Source organism: Terrapene carolina, unplaced genomic scaffold, assembly GCF_002925995.2.
Source record: "Terrapene carolina triunguis isolate 2854851 unplaced genomic scaffold, T_m_triunguis-2.0 Scaffold33911, whole genome shotgun sequence".
NCBI classification, from domain to species: domain Eukaryota; kingdom Metazoa; phylum Chordata; order Testudines; family Emydidae; genus Terrapene; species Terrapene triunguis.
The window spans coordinates 6,501,227-6,521,214 of NW_020698262.1; the positions used below are offsets into that span (position 1 = coordinate 6,501,227).

Genomic DNA, 19,988 nt, shown 5'->3' on the forward strand with positions numbered 1-19,988 from the left:
AGAGAGAGAGAGAGAGAGAGAGAGAGAGAGAGAGAGAGAGAGAGAGAGACACACACACACACACACACACACACACACACACACACAGATGTTATTTCATATATATACATATTTCCTCCTTTTTCAGGTCACGGAAGCCAACAGCTGTGATGCGATGCATGTGCCCTCTTTATGATCCTAATAGGCAACTCTGGATTGAACTTGCCCCTATGAGCATTCCAAGAATCAACCATGGGGTACTCTCAGCAGGTAAATGACAGCATGTTACTTTACACTCCATTGGCTTTTTGTTAAACTCACCAGGTTGTCAAAATGGGGTATAGTTTGTAATGTAGTTTGCCTTCTTAGAGCAAGCTACACTGGAGCCTGTTCGTTTTCCCCCCACCCGCCTTCCCCCAGTATGCTGCTTTGTCTTGTGAAGATCTTGGAATCATACTTTGATATTTTGTTGGAGTCTGCTGAATCTGTCGCTATGGGAATGTTTTACTCCAGTAACCACACTATGACTTCCGTAGTGTTGCACTGGGTACACCAGTGCTGAATTTGGCCTGTAGAGTCTGCACTGGTGGGTTAAACCACAGGGGAAAGTACATTCTTTACCCTTTGCCAGTCTGGAGTCCAATATGGCATTTTTATGAACCTGTGATTTCCAAGATGTAGCTCAATGCCCTGTGACGAGTATTGGTGTGACTTCCATTTTAAAATCTTCACATGCACTTTGTTTTACAGAAGGATTTTTGTTTGTACTTGGAGGTCAAGATGAAAATAAGGAAACTCTGAGCTCTGGAGAAAAATATGATCCTGATACCAATTCATGGAGTTCCTTGCCACCAATGAATGAGGCAAGATCACTACCCAACTGTATGGGGGTTTATTTTTCCTTTGAAAAATAGAGGATGGATGGTGTAGAAGTTAGAGCACTAGCTTAGGACTTGGGAGATCTCTGCTCTGCCAGAAACTTCCTTTTGACCTTGGGCAAGTCTCTTGGCCTCTCTGTACCTCAGTTCCCTGTCTGTAAAATGATGATAATAGTAATCCCCTACCTAACAGGAATGTTATGAGGATAAATACATTAAAAGATTTGGAGGCACTCAGATGCTATGTTTATGGGGGCAGGGGGGGGGTCATATAAGTACAGTATCATGGACAGATGGTACTTATAGAATGCAGTATAGGTCAGACCAATTGATTTTTTCCAACTGCTTGCACTTGATCCAACTATAAAGCCATGGTGCAGATTTTTTTTTCTTGTATATTTCCTAGATGCCAAGTTTGGATTAGTAATAACTGCAGCTGCTGGAAAACGTTGGTTGTTACTGAAGAACTAGCTATGGAGCTGAGCTGCAGAATTCCTTATGAACTCTGATGTTTGGTTCTGTTCATAAAGTAACCCATTAGAGTTAATTGGCCTTAAAAAAAAAAAAAAAAAAAGTGTATATATAAAAATAGTATTGAGAATCTAACATGATGAGAGGATTGGACCATGCAGAAGGATGTACATGAAATGGTGGGGTGGAGCAACACATGGAAAGTAACTTGAACCTTATCTTAAACTTGCCAGTTTGGCTTGGGGGTCGGGGTTCTTTTTTCATGTTTTAGCTGCCATCAAAAAGTGACTATTCCACTATATATAAATTTAAGTCCTGAAAGTCACCTTTTTGGGGTGTTGATTTTTTAAGCAGGTATAGGATTTTTTTATTTAAGAAGTTGTTGATTGTGCTCCAGAATTTTCTTCACCAAAGGCCTCCTATTAAATAATTCATCCTTGCACCTGAGGAGATTTCAGCATAGCTCTTTTGGTGATGACTGTGGAACCTCTAGCAGTGTTTTTACAGCCTACTGTGAATAAGGTTAGAGAAAACGTGTTTAAAAACACTTGCACTCGGACTAAACTACAGGTTCCATCACTGCTACCATCAGGAGAGCTGGACCAATGGGGAATTATGGGTCCAGATTGTTTATTTGCAGCATTGATTGGCCAGACCTGGTCACTGTAAGGGGAAATTCTTGCTTCCATATTAGTTGAAGAATGGAGCATGGTCCATAGCTCAGATCCTTGAATACTAAAGAAACATGCTGCTATTCATTTGCTGAACCTCTGTTTTAACTTTAATGCTCTTATTTGTCCTAGATTATGTTCTTATATTCTTTTATTAAATTAGAGAATAAAAAACTTGCTCCAGAGATTGATATTTTGCATTATATCTTTTTTTTTTTTTTTAAACAGAGGTGATCTGAGTTACAAACTTCTGCAGGTAGAGCAAGTGTTAAAAATGATTACACAGCCATTACTGTTGTAATATGCTCCTACAATGTTTATTGGTGTCTCCTATAGGCACGGCATAATTTTGGTTTGGTAGAGATTGATGGAATTCTGTATATTCTGGGAGGTGAGGATAGAGAAAGGGAGCTACGCTCTATGGAGTGCTATGACATTTATAACAAGACCTGGACCAAGCAGCCAGATCTGACCATGGTTAGAAAGGTAAGAACTACATCATAATGTAGAAAAGTATTATTGTTAAACTCTTTTTAAAGTCCCTATTCAAATACTTTCACTGTTTATATTACAGCTTTTACTTGATGTGAATATTTCTCAATGAAAATAACATATTGGGGGGGGGAGAGGAATCTCTCTTCTTTCAATTTATATATCAAGGCAAAATGTTGTTCTAGATCAAATTTTTATAGACTGTGCTGGTTGAGATGCAGTTTGGGTAAACCAAATGTCCTTTTCTTTGTATCGCTTTCATCTTTCCATTAGATGCAAAATTCATCAATGGTGATTAATTTTAAAATGAAAGAGGAACTTGTGCTGGGCTTTTTTATGCATGTTGTTTACTTGTTTAATGATACTGTCCTTTCAAAATAATGTAAAATCTTATTTCATTTGGTCTGATCTCTTTTATGTTATTACTAAAAATGAATAAACTTGAAGAAAAAAACTAGTGCAACTGCATCAGTCTGACTAATGAACATTTAAAAGCTAATATATCCTACAGCTAATTCATCAGCTTTATTTTCTAAGCAAAGCGTTCGTAATGCATTTTTGTACAGTCAATACATTTTGTTGAAGAGAACCTCAGGAATCACTGTGGAAGGTATAATACATGGAAATAAATGTGTTTAAAATGTAGGAGTCACTGTACAAACTGAACTGCGGCCCAATGTGAAAATTGGTTTACCTTCACTCCTGCTGTACTTTTTCCCTTTGGACAGAGGTTAATAAGCTAGTGGACTGTTATTTATGGTGGTGGCCACAATCCAGTATAAGTCCTATATTTTTTAGCTAATTATAAGGGGCAGTTTTAGGGGATACTTGTTCTACTGTTTCTACAGAGTAATTCTAAATGAAAATGGGGTGGGTAACTCAATGTGAACTTGTTTTCCTTTCTTTTCCAAGCAAACACAAATGTTTTTCTTTTGCTGAAAACTAGAAATTCAGTATTATTTATTTATTTATTTATTTATTGTTAGAAATTGCTTCCTCACTGCTCAGATTGTGTTGTATTGAGACTGACTGACTACTGAACTATGACTTTGCCACATCTAGAACACTGAACATAGTCTGTTTAAAGTACTATAGATTTCAACTTCTGATTTTTCTTTTTTTAAAGATTGGCTGCTTTGCAGCTATGAAGAAGAAAATCTATGCCATGGGCGGAGGCTCCTATGGAAAACTGTTTGAATCTGTTGAGTGTTACGACCCTAGGACTCAGCAATGGACAGCCATCTGTCCACTAAAAGAGAGAAGGTGAATAAAATGCACATGCACATCCAGGTTATAAGGACACTTGCTTATCCTTTAAAACCAAAAATAATATGGATTTAAAAACATGGTCCAAACCCACTTATTTTTAAAGAAACTAATAAACTGTTAATATTAATTACAGTGTGGCTGTGTGCGTGTCTGACATTAGTGTATGTTTACTAGTCAACAGCTTGTGCAGCTGTTTTAACACTAAGGCCCGGGTCATTTGGTATGTTGAGGCTGTTTTGTGCCACCCTGGTAATGCAAAGCAGTCCTAAAGTTGGCAAAAGAGGGGCCTCAAGGTGGATTCCCTGTGTCTCACTTAATTGTTGGGTGGTGTGAAGCTGTCATGGTACCTACTACCCCAGCATTAGTGCTGGAGAGGTGGGATGGGAAAGAGGATAGCCAGGGCACTGTGGTGTAGGCCCCAGTGATTTCTGGCTGCTGACACAGTCCTTTGGTGCTCCTATTGCTACTGCAATTTAGAGCAGTATTTTCAGACAACTCCATGGTCAAAGCCACTTTTGACCCCTTTGCTCCTAGGAGCACTGGATACTTCTCATTTGCAGCTGAGGATCTGTGGCCAAAGATGATTGTTTCATGTAGACTCCCGATGTTGCAAGAATTACTGCTATTCTACAGGATGGGGAGGGGAGGAAATGGTATTGTGTCTGTATTAGAATTCATACTGAATTTGAACTTAGATCTTTGTTTCCAAAGAGATACTCTGTTGCTCTATTATTTTGTACAATGACTTATGAGCGGTTTTAAATATTACTTCATACTTGATCTAATTCTGCTGAATATGGAAGAGGAAGAGAATTATGGTAGGGCATGTACAGGGTTATGGGTATACAGATTAAATATTATTTGTTTCCTTCTCCTTTTGGCCCTCAGATTTGGGGCAGTGGCATGTGGAGTTGCCTCAGAGCTTTACGTGTTTGGTGGAGTCAGAAGTCGTGATGATAATCAGGCCAGTGAGATGGTGACATGCAAATCTGAATTCTATCATGATGAGTTTAAAAGGTAAGTAGTTCTGGCTGTAGACCTAGAAAATCTCTAACGCCTCTCTTACCCCCTTTTTCCCCCTTGTGGTGTAATACAGCATTGCAGTTCACGTAATTTTTCAACAAATGCCAATTATTCTTGTCCCTCTTACTCAAAGAAACTGACCTAGATATTTCTACCTGTGGTATCAGTTTTACCAAAGGAAGTGGCTGTTAGCAAGCTGATGGCTATGCATAATTCCTGGTTGTTCATAATTTACAAGGTCTAATATCAGCTGTGTTTCTTTGTCTCCTTATTTCAATATAAATCAGGAATGTGCTATAGTTTTTATAATCTGAAACAAGATTTGCCATAGTTGTCAGAAATTCTAAGAGTTTCAAGGAGTGAGCTGGTGGGGATAGAGGGGATAAAAATGTTCATGTCTCAAGACCATGTCTTTATATATAAAGACTTGTGGGCTTTCCGTAGCACGAAAATAAAATAGTGGGATCTAGGTTGATTTTTATCTCGGAAGATGTAGATTTAAAGTGACCTCCTCAACTTTGGTATGAAAGAACCTAAAAGAAAAATAACTTTTTCTCTATTTTTTCCAGTTTGTTTACTTTGTGTATAGTCCAACTATAATTGGTTTCTCCTGTTGCTTCCATGGTCCCTTCATATAGCAATAGGGGGGGAGAGCGGCTTTGGGGAAACCGTGATTATAAACCAACAAAAATGGCAAGGGGGTTGGGGACTCAGAAAAGAAAGATCTAGCTTCTGAAATTGTGTTAAACACCCACCCCCACTGTCTGCCATTCTTTTGTACTGAAATGCTTCCAGATTGCATCTGTTTTTCAAAAGTTGTTTGGAGTAGGACTCCAGATCCCATGTTAACATGATCATTTTAAAACTTCCAGCACTGCTGATTGATTCATGTTAAAGTTTCTAAAAAGTTTGGAAAACCCTGACCTATCCAAATTTTGGATATGGATGGGATGACAGGTAAGTTGTTGTCACTGCTTCTTAGTGAGTTTAGTACAAATGTTGATAACTGGCAATGGTTTAAAAATTCTTCCAAGGATGCCACTTTTAAGCAGAGATGTTAGATGAGGGAACCACAGTAGATTCTATTCAACTGAGTAAAGCTCTAACTATTCAGCAGATAGAATGATGGGGTTCTTACAGTAAGATTTGGTATCGATTCTTGTGAAACTAGTAAAGGAAAAGGCGAATTAGTAATACTTTAACTGTCAATGTTCATTACACTTGTCAAATTTTTAAAGAATATCTCTCAAGACTATAAGGTCTCTCTTCCTCCCTTCCCCTTCCCTCCCCCCCAGAAAAAAATAAACTTCACTTTCATTTTAGTCATCATCTGGGCCAGGATTTCAGACAATAGCCTCCATGGCTTGCAGATGCCAATAACTGAGAGTGCATTTAGGGACCTGGATTTCTAAGTGTCCTGAAGCACAAGTGTAAAATTATGCCTAGGTTTATTGGCGCCTGCAAAAATGGAGAAATGATGAAGACCAAGATAAAAATTTGGCCCATAGTCCAGAAGTAAATGATGGTAATATTCCAGCTTTGTAACTTATGCTTCCTGTCTTGGATGGTACGGTAGCTTCAGTAACCAGAGCAAGAATGGATAGTATTTTTTTTTATAATGCTGTTTACCAGAAGAGGGTGCTATATTACCATGTGATATTTTAGTTGTATAAATCTTGGTAATGAAGATAAGCAGCCATTGATATTTCAAATACATTCAGAATGCTGCATAACTTGAATATAGTTCATCTTAGTCATTAAAAGCATTTTAGAGCCCAGTGAAGTTGTAACTATTGCAGTTGTATCTATTTCAAAAAGACTGTATACAAAGAGGCTGCATTTTACAAAACAAAACACTTTTTATAGTGCTCATATTCTTTGAAGAAAGATGGCTGGTATAATGAAATGATCATGTTTCTGATATAATACAGTGTGTGTTAAGTTTCAAAATGAGGGTAAGTTGGCTGCCCCTGGAAAAACATGTAAAGCTGTCATTTTTCTCATCTAATTCAGCCTTGTCAGTTCCTACTTTTAATTACCTGAATTTGAGTGGAAAGCTGAAATTTAAATAATTGTTCAAATCCGTGAATAATGTATTCTAATAATAAAAAAAAAAATCTGTACTGCTTTGCTTGGAGTACAGGATCTTCCACTTGTGTCATATAAAATATATGCTTTGTTATATACATCATGATAACTTCACTCACACTCTGCTGAGCATGAGTTTTGAATTAATTGGGTAACATTTGCTCCTCATATTACAGACTGATTCAACAGTATGTCATTACTATGATATACACAAAAATTAAATCTTTACCTGTTTGCCTCTAATTAATCCATCTTCTCTTAACTGCATAATATTAGTTTGTCATTGGACAATTTACTTGTTCCCACAGCAAGGGTATTGTGAAGGAAATTGCATACTTTGAAGATGACTCTACAAAAAGGCTTTTCTTATATAAAGGAAGAGAAAACATCTCAGATCCCAATATCATTAGAAAGACAAAGAGTCCTGTGGCACCTTATAGACTAACAAATGTATTGGAGCATAAGCTTTCGTGGGTGAATACCCACTTTGTCAGACCCACAAAAGCTTTTGCTCCAATACATTTGTTAGTCTATAAGGTGCCACAGGACTTTTAGTCTGGATCTGTAAAAAGCAACTAACATGGCTACCCCTCCGATATTAGAAAGACTGTGCACTTCAAAAATTTTGGTCTAGTTAAAATGCATGGATGATATTGGAACCACTTATTTTCTGACTGAAGCTGCAGTAGTGTTGGTGTGTATGCATATGACTCACAGCTATCCAGAGTGTTAGGTTTAAGGAACTATAATTGGGATTTCGCCTCTGTGTTAGGTGGAGCAGCAGCAATGAGTTTAGTGCAGGGGTCGGCAACGTTTGGCACGCGGCTCGCCAGGGTAAGCACCCTGGCGGGCCGGGCCAGTTTATTTACCTGCTGACGTGGCAGGTTCGGCCGATCGCGGGCCAAACTTCCTTCACCCGCGCCGCTTCCCGCCGCCCCCATTGGCCCGGGACGGCGAACCGCGGCCAGTGGGGGCCGCAATCGGCCGAACCTGCCGCGTCAGCAGGTAAATAAACTGGCCTGGCGAGCCGCGTGCCAAACGTTGCCGATCCCTGGATTAGTGCATAATATACATACTTTGGCAAGATACTTACAAAAAACCTTTTGGACTTTTCCTTTATTGTTGATTTTTGTGTACTGTACCACAGCAAGCCAATTACTGTTGTGTAGACAGAAACTAAATGTTTTCTGTTCTCTGGCACTTGTGATGATAGCAACATCCCCTTGTACAATTTGCTGCATGAATAAACATCTTTAGACTATTGACTGGAAGATTCTGACATTCTCATTGATATGGTCATAGCAGAAAATCAAATTGTAAGTGGGCCCCAACAATGAGTTAAAAAAACAACAACAAAAACTTTGCCTGTTTTGGCCCAACAGCTCTGAGAGAAGCAGAAAAATAGCAGCTGCTGCATACTTGCAGATCATGGCAATTTGCGGTTAGTTACAGGTAGCAGATGCTGGAATAGTCTGTACATTGTCATGAAGTACACCGCCTTTGTGAATGGAAACAAATTTTTCTCAATAAATCCCCAGCTGTCAACTTAGCCATTTGATATTAATAATATTTATTACTTATATAGCAACATATATGTGCAGGATTATCCAATCCCCTTCCTACAGCCCTCACCCCTTCATTCTAACTCCTGGATCTTGTTACTTGAGAATTTGGGCCTCATTTTTGTTATCTGATCTGCACAGGCAGACCTTTACACCCACAAGAAGCCCCATTGAAGTAATACGGCTCTGCACAGGCTCAAGGGTGCATTGGTATGGAAGCAGCAAGTATGAACTGAATTGCAGGAGCGAGGCCTTAATTTGTTAATGCCTTTACCTCACTCTGCCAATAGGCTGCCACATACAGTTTTAGTGTTCATAGTTCTCCCTCTGCCCCCACCCAAATTAATATCTTTTTCTGTTGTCAAAACTTTTATAATGCCTAGTAGTTTGCCTACATCTCTTCATACCAGATGAGGCATTTTAGAAACAAACGTCTAAATGTTGGGACCTGTACAAAACTTAATTATAAAGACAACTAATAAAATAGCTTTCAGAGCTTTTAAAGGGAAGCAAGGTGGAGTGTCAGCATAGATTGTAATATGATGTGGACAAGGTTAAATAGTTTTAGTAGTCCTCATGACATCTTAAGTGTTGCTATATCTGAAAATCTCACTTTTTAAAATTCTAAATCAATTTGGTTTTGGAATGATCTTGCATCTAGGTGTATGAATTTGACTGATGATATGTAGGTAATGTATTTTGCGCTCCAGGTCTCTTGAGATTGTTCTATAATCGACATTGTTTGAGTTTGGTTGTGAACTGTATGTCCTAGTTAAAACAATGTGGATATATTTAGATAGCTTTAAAGGCAGTTTTGAAAAGATGGGGTGGGGGTGGCTTTGTGTCTGAACTCTCAAGACCCACAGGTCAAGGCAACTCAGTCTTTCATCCCTCCAAAGTTTTATCTGTTGAGTAACATCCAGCTCACTTGGTAGTATCAGGGGTGGGGATGAGAGAATTTGGATGATAACTTTAAGCAAGATTTTGGCCCTAAATCTTGCATAAGAATTCTTCATTCCTCCAACATAGTGTGCCACATTCTATGAGAAAGCTGACATCCTGGCTTCTGCCCGGCTCTACCCCATAAACTGCTGCATTGCACTGGTGCTCTGTGCACTGGATTTAAGCTGCTTTGATGGTGTCTGGGTTGAAAGGCACTATTAAAATTTGTATGAATTTTTTGGTGGTTTTTTTTTTTCTCTTTTAGAAGTGATGCCTTGTTAAACTGCATTTTTAAAAATGACTAATTTCTATAATATTCCAGTATTTGATAGAGAGAGAAGCCTTTAAATAGGATGTGCACGGATTTTTTTTTTTTTAATTTGCAACAAAATATTTATAACCAGAAGCAGAAAAATGCTCCCATGAAATGTACAAGGATTTCTTCAGTATCCTGGAGATACTGGAGATAAAGGAGATACTGACTATGCATAAAGTGCTATCAAATGTATAAAGTAAAATTGAAAATAGATACTTTTATTTATAAGGATTGTGTTCACAGTAGGTACACACTTTAGACAGTGTATTTTTAAATGTAAACTGCTGTATTCTGTCTCTGTACTTCACTTTTAATTCAGAATTAGAACCCTTACCAATTCTTATGAATTATAGCTGTTTGGGCCATGTTGTCTTTGTATTCACGTATTGCTTTAAAAAAATGAAAAGCTCCCTCTCCCTCCCCCGTCATCTTCAATGGAGACATACAAACATATGTTGTTAGTCTTAGATGCCTTATCATCTATCAGCTCTGTCTACAGTTACAAAGGAAGCTGTCACCTCCTCTTCCTTCAGTTTGATTTCAGCAGAACCATTTGCAGAAAATAAGTGCACAAAAGAGTAGCCATACAAAAGTGTACTTTGTAGCTCTTGAACATTGTGACCTTCTCAGTACAGTCTATTTGCATACTGTGCAAATAACAGCAGGCAAATAAGCAACCTACAGTAAGTTGGAATCTAATCAAACTCTGATGAAAAATGACCTCTTGCCCTTCCTGTTTTTGTTGCTTCCTTGCTTAACTGTTAAAACTGCTAGAATCATTCCTGAAAAGTGTGGTTATTTTTTAAATATGTAATTTTCATGAGCAGTTACAGCTTCTATTATTTCTATTTTTGGTTCCGATCCACAGTAGAAAAGCTGTTGGGCTCTCAGCTACTTTTAGGGCCCACAGGCTCATAATCCTTAAATTTCTGGTGTAAATGAACCCAAAAGCTTAACTGATTCACGTGATTTCCCAGCACAAACTGACATCAGGTCCATTAAGAAAGAACATGTTTTCAGTGGAGTTGTGAAAAGTTCTCACACTTCTGCATATTCAGCATACCTTTCTGTATTGGTGTACTTCCTAGGGTTGCCAACTTTGGTTGGAAGAATTCCTGGAGATTTCATCACAACATAATCTTTAATTCCTGGAGACTCCAGGCCAATCCTGGAGGGTTGACAACCCTAGTACTTCCTCCTACTCAAAGTAGTCTTATTTTTTATTGTAAATCAAATTAAATTCCCCCCCCCCCTTATTTGCCTTTTATTCAAATTCAATTTTTTTTGTCAGTTTATCTATATCTAATCTAGAAGTAGATTCTCGGATGTAGTGAAAATATTGGTATATCCATTCCTTGCAGTAGGTGGAAGCAAAAATGAAATCTTAGAATCTATGCTTCCCTGACTGTCCTTTAGTGAGGGAGGTGGAAGAGAACCAATGAAGCTGCCCTCCTAAAGTGTCTGCACTGTAGGGGGGTAGTTGATGGTAGAAGGTTCTCTCCTGCCCCATATCTCTTCAGCTGCAGCTATAAAAAGATCTGGTGCTTTCTGCAGAATCCCCTTCATTCATGTAAAGAGATGTAAAACTGCCAAAAACACTAGGGGGTTGTTTCCATACAGCTCCCACAGGGGTACAGAAGGGAAGCAGTGTGTTTGCAGCAGAGGGTGTTTGTCTGTAAAACTCTCTCTTCATCTGATTCACAAGTTTGTAGCCCGCAGGGCATTGTGAACACAACTATTCTGGTAGGCTTAACAGTTGAACTTTTCTAGAGTGCTGTGATAGGACCAGTTGTTTCATGTTGCCTTTCATTGTGAATTTTGTCCTTGGGCTCCTGAAGAACTGGCTGTGGTTTTCTCCCTACACACAAAATACATTGTGTATGTGGTTTGTTTTTGTTAAATAATGCGAGATGCCCAGATGTTGTACCAGTTGGTGCTATATACATGAATAAAACCCCACCATTTTAAAGTAACCCTGCAGTGGTGAATTAGACCTAAAAGTCCTTTTTCCAGGTTATAGCGATTCACTATGAGTTTCCATGGGAACTAGAGTGAGTAGCCACAAGCAGAGTAATTGGAGCTTTTGTCAATTTCAGCTGATCTTGAAACCTATACTTGTAGACCAGGGGTCAGCAACGTTTGGCACGCGGCTTGCCAGGGAAAGCACCCTGGCGGGCCGGGCCAGTTTATTTACCTGCTGACGCGGCAGGTTCAGCCTATCACGGCCCCCACTGGCCGCAGTTCGCCGTCCCGGGCAAATGGGGGCGGTGAGAAGCGGCGCGGGCCGAGGGATGTGCTGGCCGTGGCTTCCCGCCGCCCCCATTGGCCCAGGACGGCGAACCGCGGCCAGTGGGGGCCGCGATCGGCCGAACCTGCCGTGTCAGCAGGTAAATAAACTGGCCCGGCCCGCCAGGGTGCTTTCCCTGGTGAGCCGCGTGCCAAACGTTGCTGACCCCTGTTGTAGACTTTGAGACCCAATAGGCTGGTAAAGTCTGCGTCAAGTTAACTTGGTGGATGGAGAGAATCAGGCAGAGCAGATATTTGTATCCACCTTTCATAAAAGTTGTGTGAGGGGGGGTAGGGGGTGGGAACAAACTAAAAAGCCCTGCCTCTCTCTATACCATACTACCACAGCTGAGATCAGTGGAAGCACTGAAGCTGGAGCTTCCCTTGGTCCATAGGAGGGAGCTGTTGGGAGGCTGTTCTCTGTAAGGGCGGGCCTGGTGACTTTAGAATTTACTTATCCATCCATGTTAACTTTCAAGGCATGATCGAAAGCTCATCATCTTAAGACAACACTTGAGGAAGGCTGATGTGGCGGGGAGTGTGAATGCAAGCTGGAGGAAAGAAGAAGTCCTATCACTGACATTAGTGTCAACTGTAGTTGGACATGCCAGTGGGGGTTTTTTATGCACTTTAACACCACCACCTCCCAGATCCCTGGAAAAAGTAGCAGTTACAATGTGTGTTACATATGTTGCCTGTAAACAGTGGAAAGAAAACTACCATCCATCCTATGATAATTCAAATGTTTCAAATCAACTGGGGAACAATGATCGCTTCTTGGCTCTCTATGAGCTGAGGGGTGAAAACATTATTACTCAATCAATGAACCTTCTATAGACAAACCTCAGTATTGCATGTCTGCATTGCTGATGAAATCAATGCAATATATACATGGCAGTTTAGAACTAAAATTATGAGTTTAAAAGGGTGCATTATTCAAGGTGAAATGATACAACAGCTGTTGATGGTAAATTATGAGGTCTCCCGATTGTGCTGCTACACAGCTCTTAAGTTTGAACAGCTGTTTTCATTACAAGCACATCTTTTTCAGGGATTTATAACTGTGCTATAAAAATTTACTCTAGATGAAACTTGGAATGCAGCGCAGCGGCCCAGAAGCACTTTTCTAAAGATATTTCCAAAGTAGTTTGAGCCCACACAGAGGAAGATACTACAATTTTTTAGTGGACTAACTTGTGTGCTTTTTTCCCCCCTCCTAGGTTTGAAGGTTGGGCTTCTATAAAGGGATGGGTTTTAAAACAAATTATTTACAGCAGTAGCACTGACCCTGGTAATGCACTGGTGTGTTTACCAATGTGTTCCAGACCAGTGGTGATTAGAAAGGATATTTTGGAGAGATTAAGTGACTTACCCAAAAGAAGCCAGGAATACAGCCCAAGTCTCCTGACTCTTAGCCCTGTACCTGAGCACAAGACTGTCCTTTCTCCTTGTTTTAAACAAAGTATGATGCTATTTGCTTGTTTTAAAGATATAAATCTGAATGTACTGAATCGTAAGACTGGAGTGAGCTTCTGTCATATGCTACGGAAAGCTCAGAGCAAAGTAGAAATGTAGGCATCTAATTCTTAGTTTTAATCAGCCCTTACAAATCGTTCTGTTTCTTTTTAAAATAACTTATTTGTATATCAACCTCCCCTCAAATTGACTGAGTTGAATCAAGAAAGAATTACTTTTGAGTAATGAATGGGGATGGTACAGGAATACAAAAGAGTCGGCAACATCTGTAGGGATATTTTTCCTTAACTCTCCAGGCATTTTATCCAAAATCTTCAGGACTCCTTTAGATTTTTTTTTTTCTCAAATGTTCTTGTCCTTACCCATATTGTTTTTTATGGCCCATGTAAGGTTTCTTTTAAGTAGTCTTGATTATGCTGCTCTGAACTGTAAATAAAAGTACATCAGCATCTGTAGAAATGTGGCAGGAATCTGTAGAGGTTTGCTTCAAAACCATGGAAGAGACAATTAAATTGGCAGCTCTGTACTTCAGGTATTTACAAGCAGACAACGGTATAAACTAGTCTTGTCAGCATATTTGTGATGAATACACACTAGTTTTCTGGCTCGCAAGGGTATTTGTAGGAACAATTGGTCTTCAGTCAGTAAGAAAGTCAGACTGACATAGTGTTGAAGATGGGGGATCCCTTTAATGAGAAAACAGCTGTGATTCCTAGTATTTCAACGGGGGTGGAAACCAAATAGAGCATGATATAAAATTGGAAAAACTGTCTTCCTGTCCGAAAAGGCTAGACATTTCATTCACTTACCAAAAATCCTCTAGCAATCTCAGAGTATCTACTGTCCTGTTCCTGGTTTAAAAATAAAACTCATCAACTGCTGCACACTTCTTAAGTAGTAATTTACTTCTGATGATGACTGAGTAGGACTACATGGTTGGCATGAGAATTTTAGGGGGGGAGATATGGGGAGTGTCTGGTAAGAAAAACATTGTATAAGAGCTTGCTATTTCCTGTACTGTGTCCTAAAATCAGCACAGATGTAAAAGCAAGTATTAGACCGAGACTTTTCAAAGCTTGCTAAAGTCTTGTCTACCCAAGGAAATTGACCGGCATAGCTGTTGTGGAATAAGCTATTTCAGAATAGCTCCCCATGTGGAATTCTGGAATAACGTCCACACAGGGAGCTATTGTGGAATAATTGAATAGCTTATTGCACAATATCTTTGCTGATAGACAAGGACTAAGTGGGAGCCTCTTTCTAAAATGTCAGTTTGCATGATTTTGCTGACGTTTATAATTGGTAAAACTGTTCGTTGAAAAGCTTCTGAGTTTTTAGCTCACAGATCTTGTCAATAATTCGTATACAAAATTTTTGCCTTTTCTTACAGGTGGATTTATCTAAATGATCAGAACTTATGCATCCCAGCCAGTTCTTCCTTTGTGTATGGAGCTGTACCTATTGGGGCCAGTATTTATGTCATTGGAGATCTTGATACAGGTTAGAATCAGAATTAGTAACTTCAGGTTGCTTGTTTTCTTCTAATTTTCTTAAGTTTTAAAATTATTTAAATTGACTTCTTAGAATAAAAGAGTAAGATTTCATATTTTGGTACAGGTTTCAAGATTTTGAGTCACATTGTGCTCTCAGTTGCCATTGGCCTTGGAGGTGGGGGTGGTGTTATATTAAATTGACAGATAACTAACAGCAGAATTTAGCCTTTTGGCTGGAAATCCTACTTTTGTATTTCTGAGCACCAACACGATCTAAAATGCCACAGAAGTTTTAAGAATTCTTTTAGGATATTTTGGTTGATTACTGCTGCTAAGGTTAGGAAAATAGACCAAGGCTAATAGCAAGTTCTTGGATTTGTGTGTGTACAATATAGAAGCAACCTCCTTAACTGTTCCTCAAAATCATTGTCATTGGTATGTCAGCAACTTTGTGCATCTGACTAGCCTACAAATTGAGTAACAATAACAACTCGTAGTAGGATTATGCTGTGGAGATTTCTGCAACGATGTCATTGCTTCTTTGCACTAGTAAATGTTGCTAAGAGAATATATACCAAGGATAATCACCACACATTTGAAAGAAAGGGGAATAATGAAGTTATCTAGGAAACTTTTTAGAAACTAGTGTTACAAGTTAAACTAAACACTAGTTTATCTCTTCAAGATGTAATATTTTACTGTTTGAAGGAAAAAATCCTGACTCTTGATATGTAACTGAGTAGATTATAGCTTTAAAGCAAAATGGCAATGCTAAAGAAGAAGAAGAAGAATGAGGAAAAAGCAGAGAACCATGTTCTAAAAGTAATTTTTCTAAAAACTATAAACATTTATAAAACATTTACAAAAGTAACTTTTTATTTCTCAATGAATTTTTAAGAGACAGGTGAATACACTGCATATAATAAAAATCTGGGAGTTAATAGTTTGTAAACATGGCAGTGAGTGTTTGTACTTTCTTAGTACTGTTATAAAACTGTGTGCATAACTGATCAAAAGCTTAGTTTTTCACATAGGGCTCTTTTTTCCTAAGTATTTTATAAATGTGCAGTTTACATCTGCCGCACGGAGCTGGCATAGTTACCAAGTAAATACTAAGAAATCGCTATAGCAGTTTAAAGGAAGAAGAGCAGATACCCATGGCACTTCCAGTAATGATTAGAGTGGGATACTGGTCTCTGAAACATTAGATAATTAGTTCAATACATCCTGTGTAGGATATTGATTTGTACATCCACAGAACTTCTCTTTAGCTTCTGAAGTATATGGACCTATTCCTTACTTGTGGTGAATGTCTGACTTTGTTTTCCACGTGTTTTTTCAAAGGCCTGTATTATAATTCTTTGCTTTGGAACTTGCCCAAAATGATGATCTGTCACAACAGAAACTAGGCTTCATATGAACACGACATATATATTTTAATCATAATTGCTAAGCCTCTTTTTCCTGGATGTTCTCTTTCACATGGAATGCTCCATCTTCCAGCAAAGAACCCATCCCACTGGTGTTTTGAAATCCTCAAACATTGCAGCTTCTAAAGTTGGTATTGCCTGTACCAAATGTTTGAAACTAATTACTCTTGATGTCACCTACCTCTCTACTGGCTCTTGAAAGATTTTTAGCTTACTTTCATGGCTACCTATGTGTAACTGAACTTCCAGAAAATAAGGTAAAATGGGTCCCAAATTTGTTGCTGCTCTTTCCTTAGTTTTGTTCTTTTAAATACAGGTTTTTCTCAGCTTTACTTTCTTTTGAAAACTGTTCCGCCAACATATTCAGAAATTGATCAGAACAGTTTTTGTTTTCCATTTGGTCTGGGAATATATTGGCATCATTAGACTTAAATTGCTTGATACTGTGTAACTGAGTGTGCAATGAATTTGTTTTTTTTATTTAACTTCAGGTACCAATTATGACTACGTTAGAGAGTTTAAAAGGAGCACAGGAACTTGGCACCATACTAAACCATTATTTCCATCAGACCTTCGCCGCACTGGCTGCGCGGCCTTGCGGATTGCAAACTGCAAGCTTTTCCGACTGCAGCTTCAGCAAGGATTGTTCCGTATTCGTGTTCCTTCCCCATGATTAGTCCTCTAAAAATGGAAGAGATGGGAAGAACCTGACACAGTCCACCATAACATAGCTTTATATAAGGAAAAACAAAGCTATTGCAACTGAAACTTACATTATATGCTGTGCTTTGGTATGGTATCTGTTTCTGTTTGTTTTAAAATGCTTAAAAACTTGAGTCTCAGCTCTTGTTTGGGGGATAAATAGCTGTATATTAAACAAAAAAATACCATGACAAAGAGAACACCTTCAGTCCTAACTATCTAAACAATTAAACTACACTAATGAAGGAGTTCCTTGTGTCTGAAGCAGGAAGGAATGGGTAATATAACAAATTGTATTGAAACGTAAAAAAAATTTAAGGTGCATTTCTCCTGAGGGGAATTGATAAGAGTTAGCATGCTATCTTCAACTGGATAGCTTTAATACATAGATATGCTGTATGAAAACCAATCTCTCTGGTATACTGCAAGACTGTTCTTCATCTGAATCGGCTGGAAGGAGATGTTGGTTATTGCACCTTTATTTCTGGCCCTTCCTCACTAGTCAAGGTCTGTGCCTACAAGGGTGGAGGTGTACATGTGTTTTCATTCATTTCCGATGTTTTCATTCCTAAGGATCTTTTAAATATATTTAAAATTGAACTAAGAGTTACAATATATTATAGATGTGTAAACTGTTTTTCTACACTGCGTCATTCAAATGGTCTGAAGATTCCGTGTATTGGTGGGCCAGCATGCATTCTTTGTGTGGATTTCGGAAGCTGCAATTACTGAAATAAAGGGAAGGACTGAGGCGTGGAATATGTCACACTTTTACTGTGGCTGGTAAAGGAATGCAGCACATGAGTTGCTTTTCAGAGAGAAAAAGGACTCCTTTTCCCTTCAGCTAACTTAAAAATCACTGCAAGTTTGCAGTGTTGAGGACGTGTATTTGTGCAAAAGGGGAGAAGGAAAGGTGGGGCATTAAAAAGGATATATATGTATTGTGAAAACTTGATTTCAGGTTCCTGCTTTAAAGGAAATTATACAGGCAACTTATATTGGGATCAGAAGCTGGTTTACTGATGACCTCTGTGCTAAGGTACAGAGTCTTGATTACTGCTGCTTGGCTTTGAAAGCTTGTTTTAGAATGCAGTTGTAGTGAAGAATTTATTGTCTTATGTTTTTTTCCTTTTAAGTCTTGTTAACACTGCAAGTAATATTTAATGGAGTTAGGTTAATAGGAAAGATCTGCTGGTAGAACACACTTTACCTCATTACTTAATTTCATTTTTGTTACGTGTAATGGGTGACATACCGCACTAGAAAAGAAAAAAAGAAAGGGGGGGGGGGGAAAAAGGGAGCTGGAAATGCAGTTGAAACTTATCCTTATCTCCACCCTAAAAAGACTCTTCTAATACTTTGTAGTGTTGCTGGTACTGTTACAAGACACTGTTCTTTCCACTCTGAAACTTTGAAGGACCTCCTCAACCAAAAATCAGTGGGCCAGGTTTTGCCCTCCGTCATACACGTATAAATCCAGATTAACTCCTTTGATCCATCCTAAATAATCTTCTCAAATACAGACCACAACTAGAACAAAATAGCTAGGGTTCAACTATCTAAAATTTCCTAAATGAAACATTCCAAGACTTACTAATTTTCATCATCATTCTGTAATGGTAACAGAATAATCCAGTTAAATTCTACCTGCAGTTATTGATTTAGTCCCTTGATTTTTGTAATGCTGAAGTGCTGCAGAATCTGAACTGTATACAATAACCTATTTTTAATCCGTATATTTTTAATAGTTTTTTACACATTGTAGTAGAAATTTACTTGACTTAGTATTTGTCTTTAGATTTGTTATATTATGCTTTATTACAAAAATGTAAACTGCTGTTTCCATCTTTAGATTTTGTGTTGAAAAAGTTTGTAAAGATTCCCACTTTTTATAAATTAAAGGATTAAGGTAAAATGTTCAAAATCACATAAGTTCTGTTTTCAAAAGCGATTTAGTCATTTAGGAGCCTAAGGCCTGGTCTACATGTAAAATTAGATCAACCCAGCTACATTGCATAGTGGTGCTGTGAAAAATTGTGTGCACAGTACAACGTAGTTAGGTTGGCCTAATCCCAGGTTTAGATGCAGCTAGGTCAACAGAAGAGCTTTCTGGTGACCTGCCTAGTGCCTCTCAAAGAGGTAGATTAACTACATTCACTGAAAAACCCCTTCTGTTGATATGGGAAGCATCCACACTACAGCGGCCAGAGCTATACCACTATAGCGGCTGTGTGTAGACATGCCCTAAGTCTAAAGAGCCTAAGTACCCAAGTCACTTTGAAAATGAATTTTGGCTCCTAAATAATTTAGATGCTTTTGAAAACTTTATCTAATATCTTGCAAGAAGTACCTCCTGAGAACTGAAATTAGTGAGAGCTAATGGCATTCATCGCCCAGCAAGACTGGGTAGTAAATGCACAAAATAAATTTAAATAAATCCCAAATTCTGTGTGCTCTGGCCATGTTTTATGGCAAAAGTTAATAAGTAAAATGTTAGTTTACATTTAACAAGGTAAAGTAGGATGAACATTAGGGTGATTTTTGCATTTTCTGAAAAAGGAAAATAAAATAATTGTCTTGTGTAGCTAAAATACTCTGTTGGATTTGACAGAGTCTAAGCCACTTATTCTGAAACACCTACACACGTTTAACTTTAAGCATGTGAATAGTTCTATGAGCTACTGCAGGATTGGGACCTAAATTCCGTGAACCAATGATTGTACATTTAAGTGTACAGTTAACTTCCTATGTACACAGTGCATGCGTTAAGGAAAACATCTATCATGCATGCTTAGTATGCAGTTTTTAAATGGTCGTGTCTTGAATCAAAAGTATTTTTTGTAAAATCAAAGGCCTCAGTGAGAATTGTTTGGGTCAAGTTTCAAACTTCAGCCATTTTTTTTTTAGCCA

The 19,988-nt window shown here is 38.4% G+C and overlaps 1 protein-coding gene across 1 annotated transcript in view; it reads left to right on the forward strand.

Moving 5' to 3' along the window:
- LOC112106854 (gigaxonin) overlaps positions 1-17,754 on the forward strand; it is a 42,697-nt gene extending 24,943 nt beyond the window's left edge. Inside the window, exons 5-11 of the mRNA XM_026663793.1 lie at positions 128-249; positions 730-842; positions 2,336-2,485; positions 3,618-3,754; positions 4,649-4,777; positions 14,844-14,953; positions 16,868-17,754. Of these exons, the coding sequence (XP_026519578.1) occupies positions 128-249; positions 730-842; positions 2,336-2,485; positions 3,618-3,754; positions 4,649-4,777; positions 14,844-14,953; positions 16,868-17,049 (943 nt within the window). The 3' untranslated portion in view covers positions 17,050-17,754. The remainder of the gene's footprint in view (positions 1-127; positions 250-729; positions 843-2,335; positions 2,486-3,617; positions 3,755-4,648; positions 4,778-14,843; positions 14,954-16,867) is intronic.
- Positions 17,755-19,988: the final 2,234 nt, after the last annotated feature.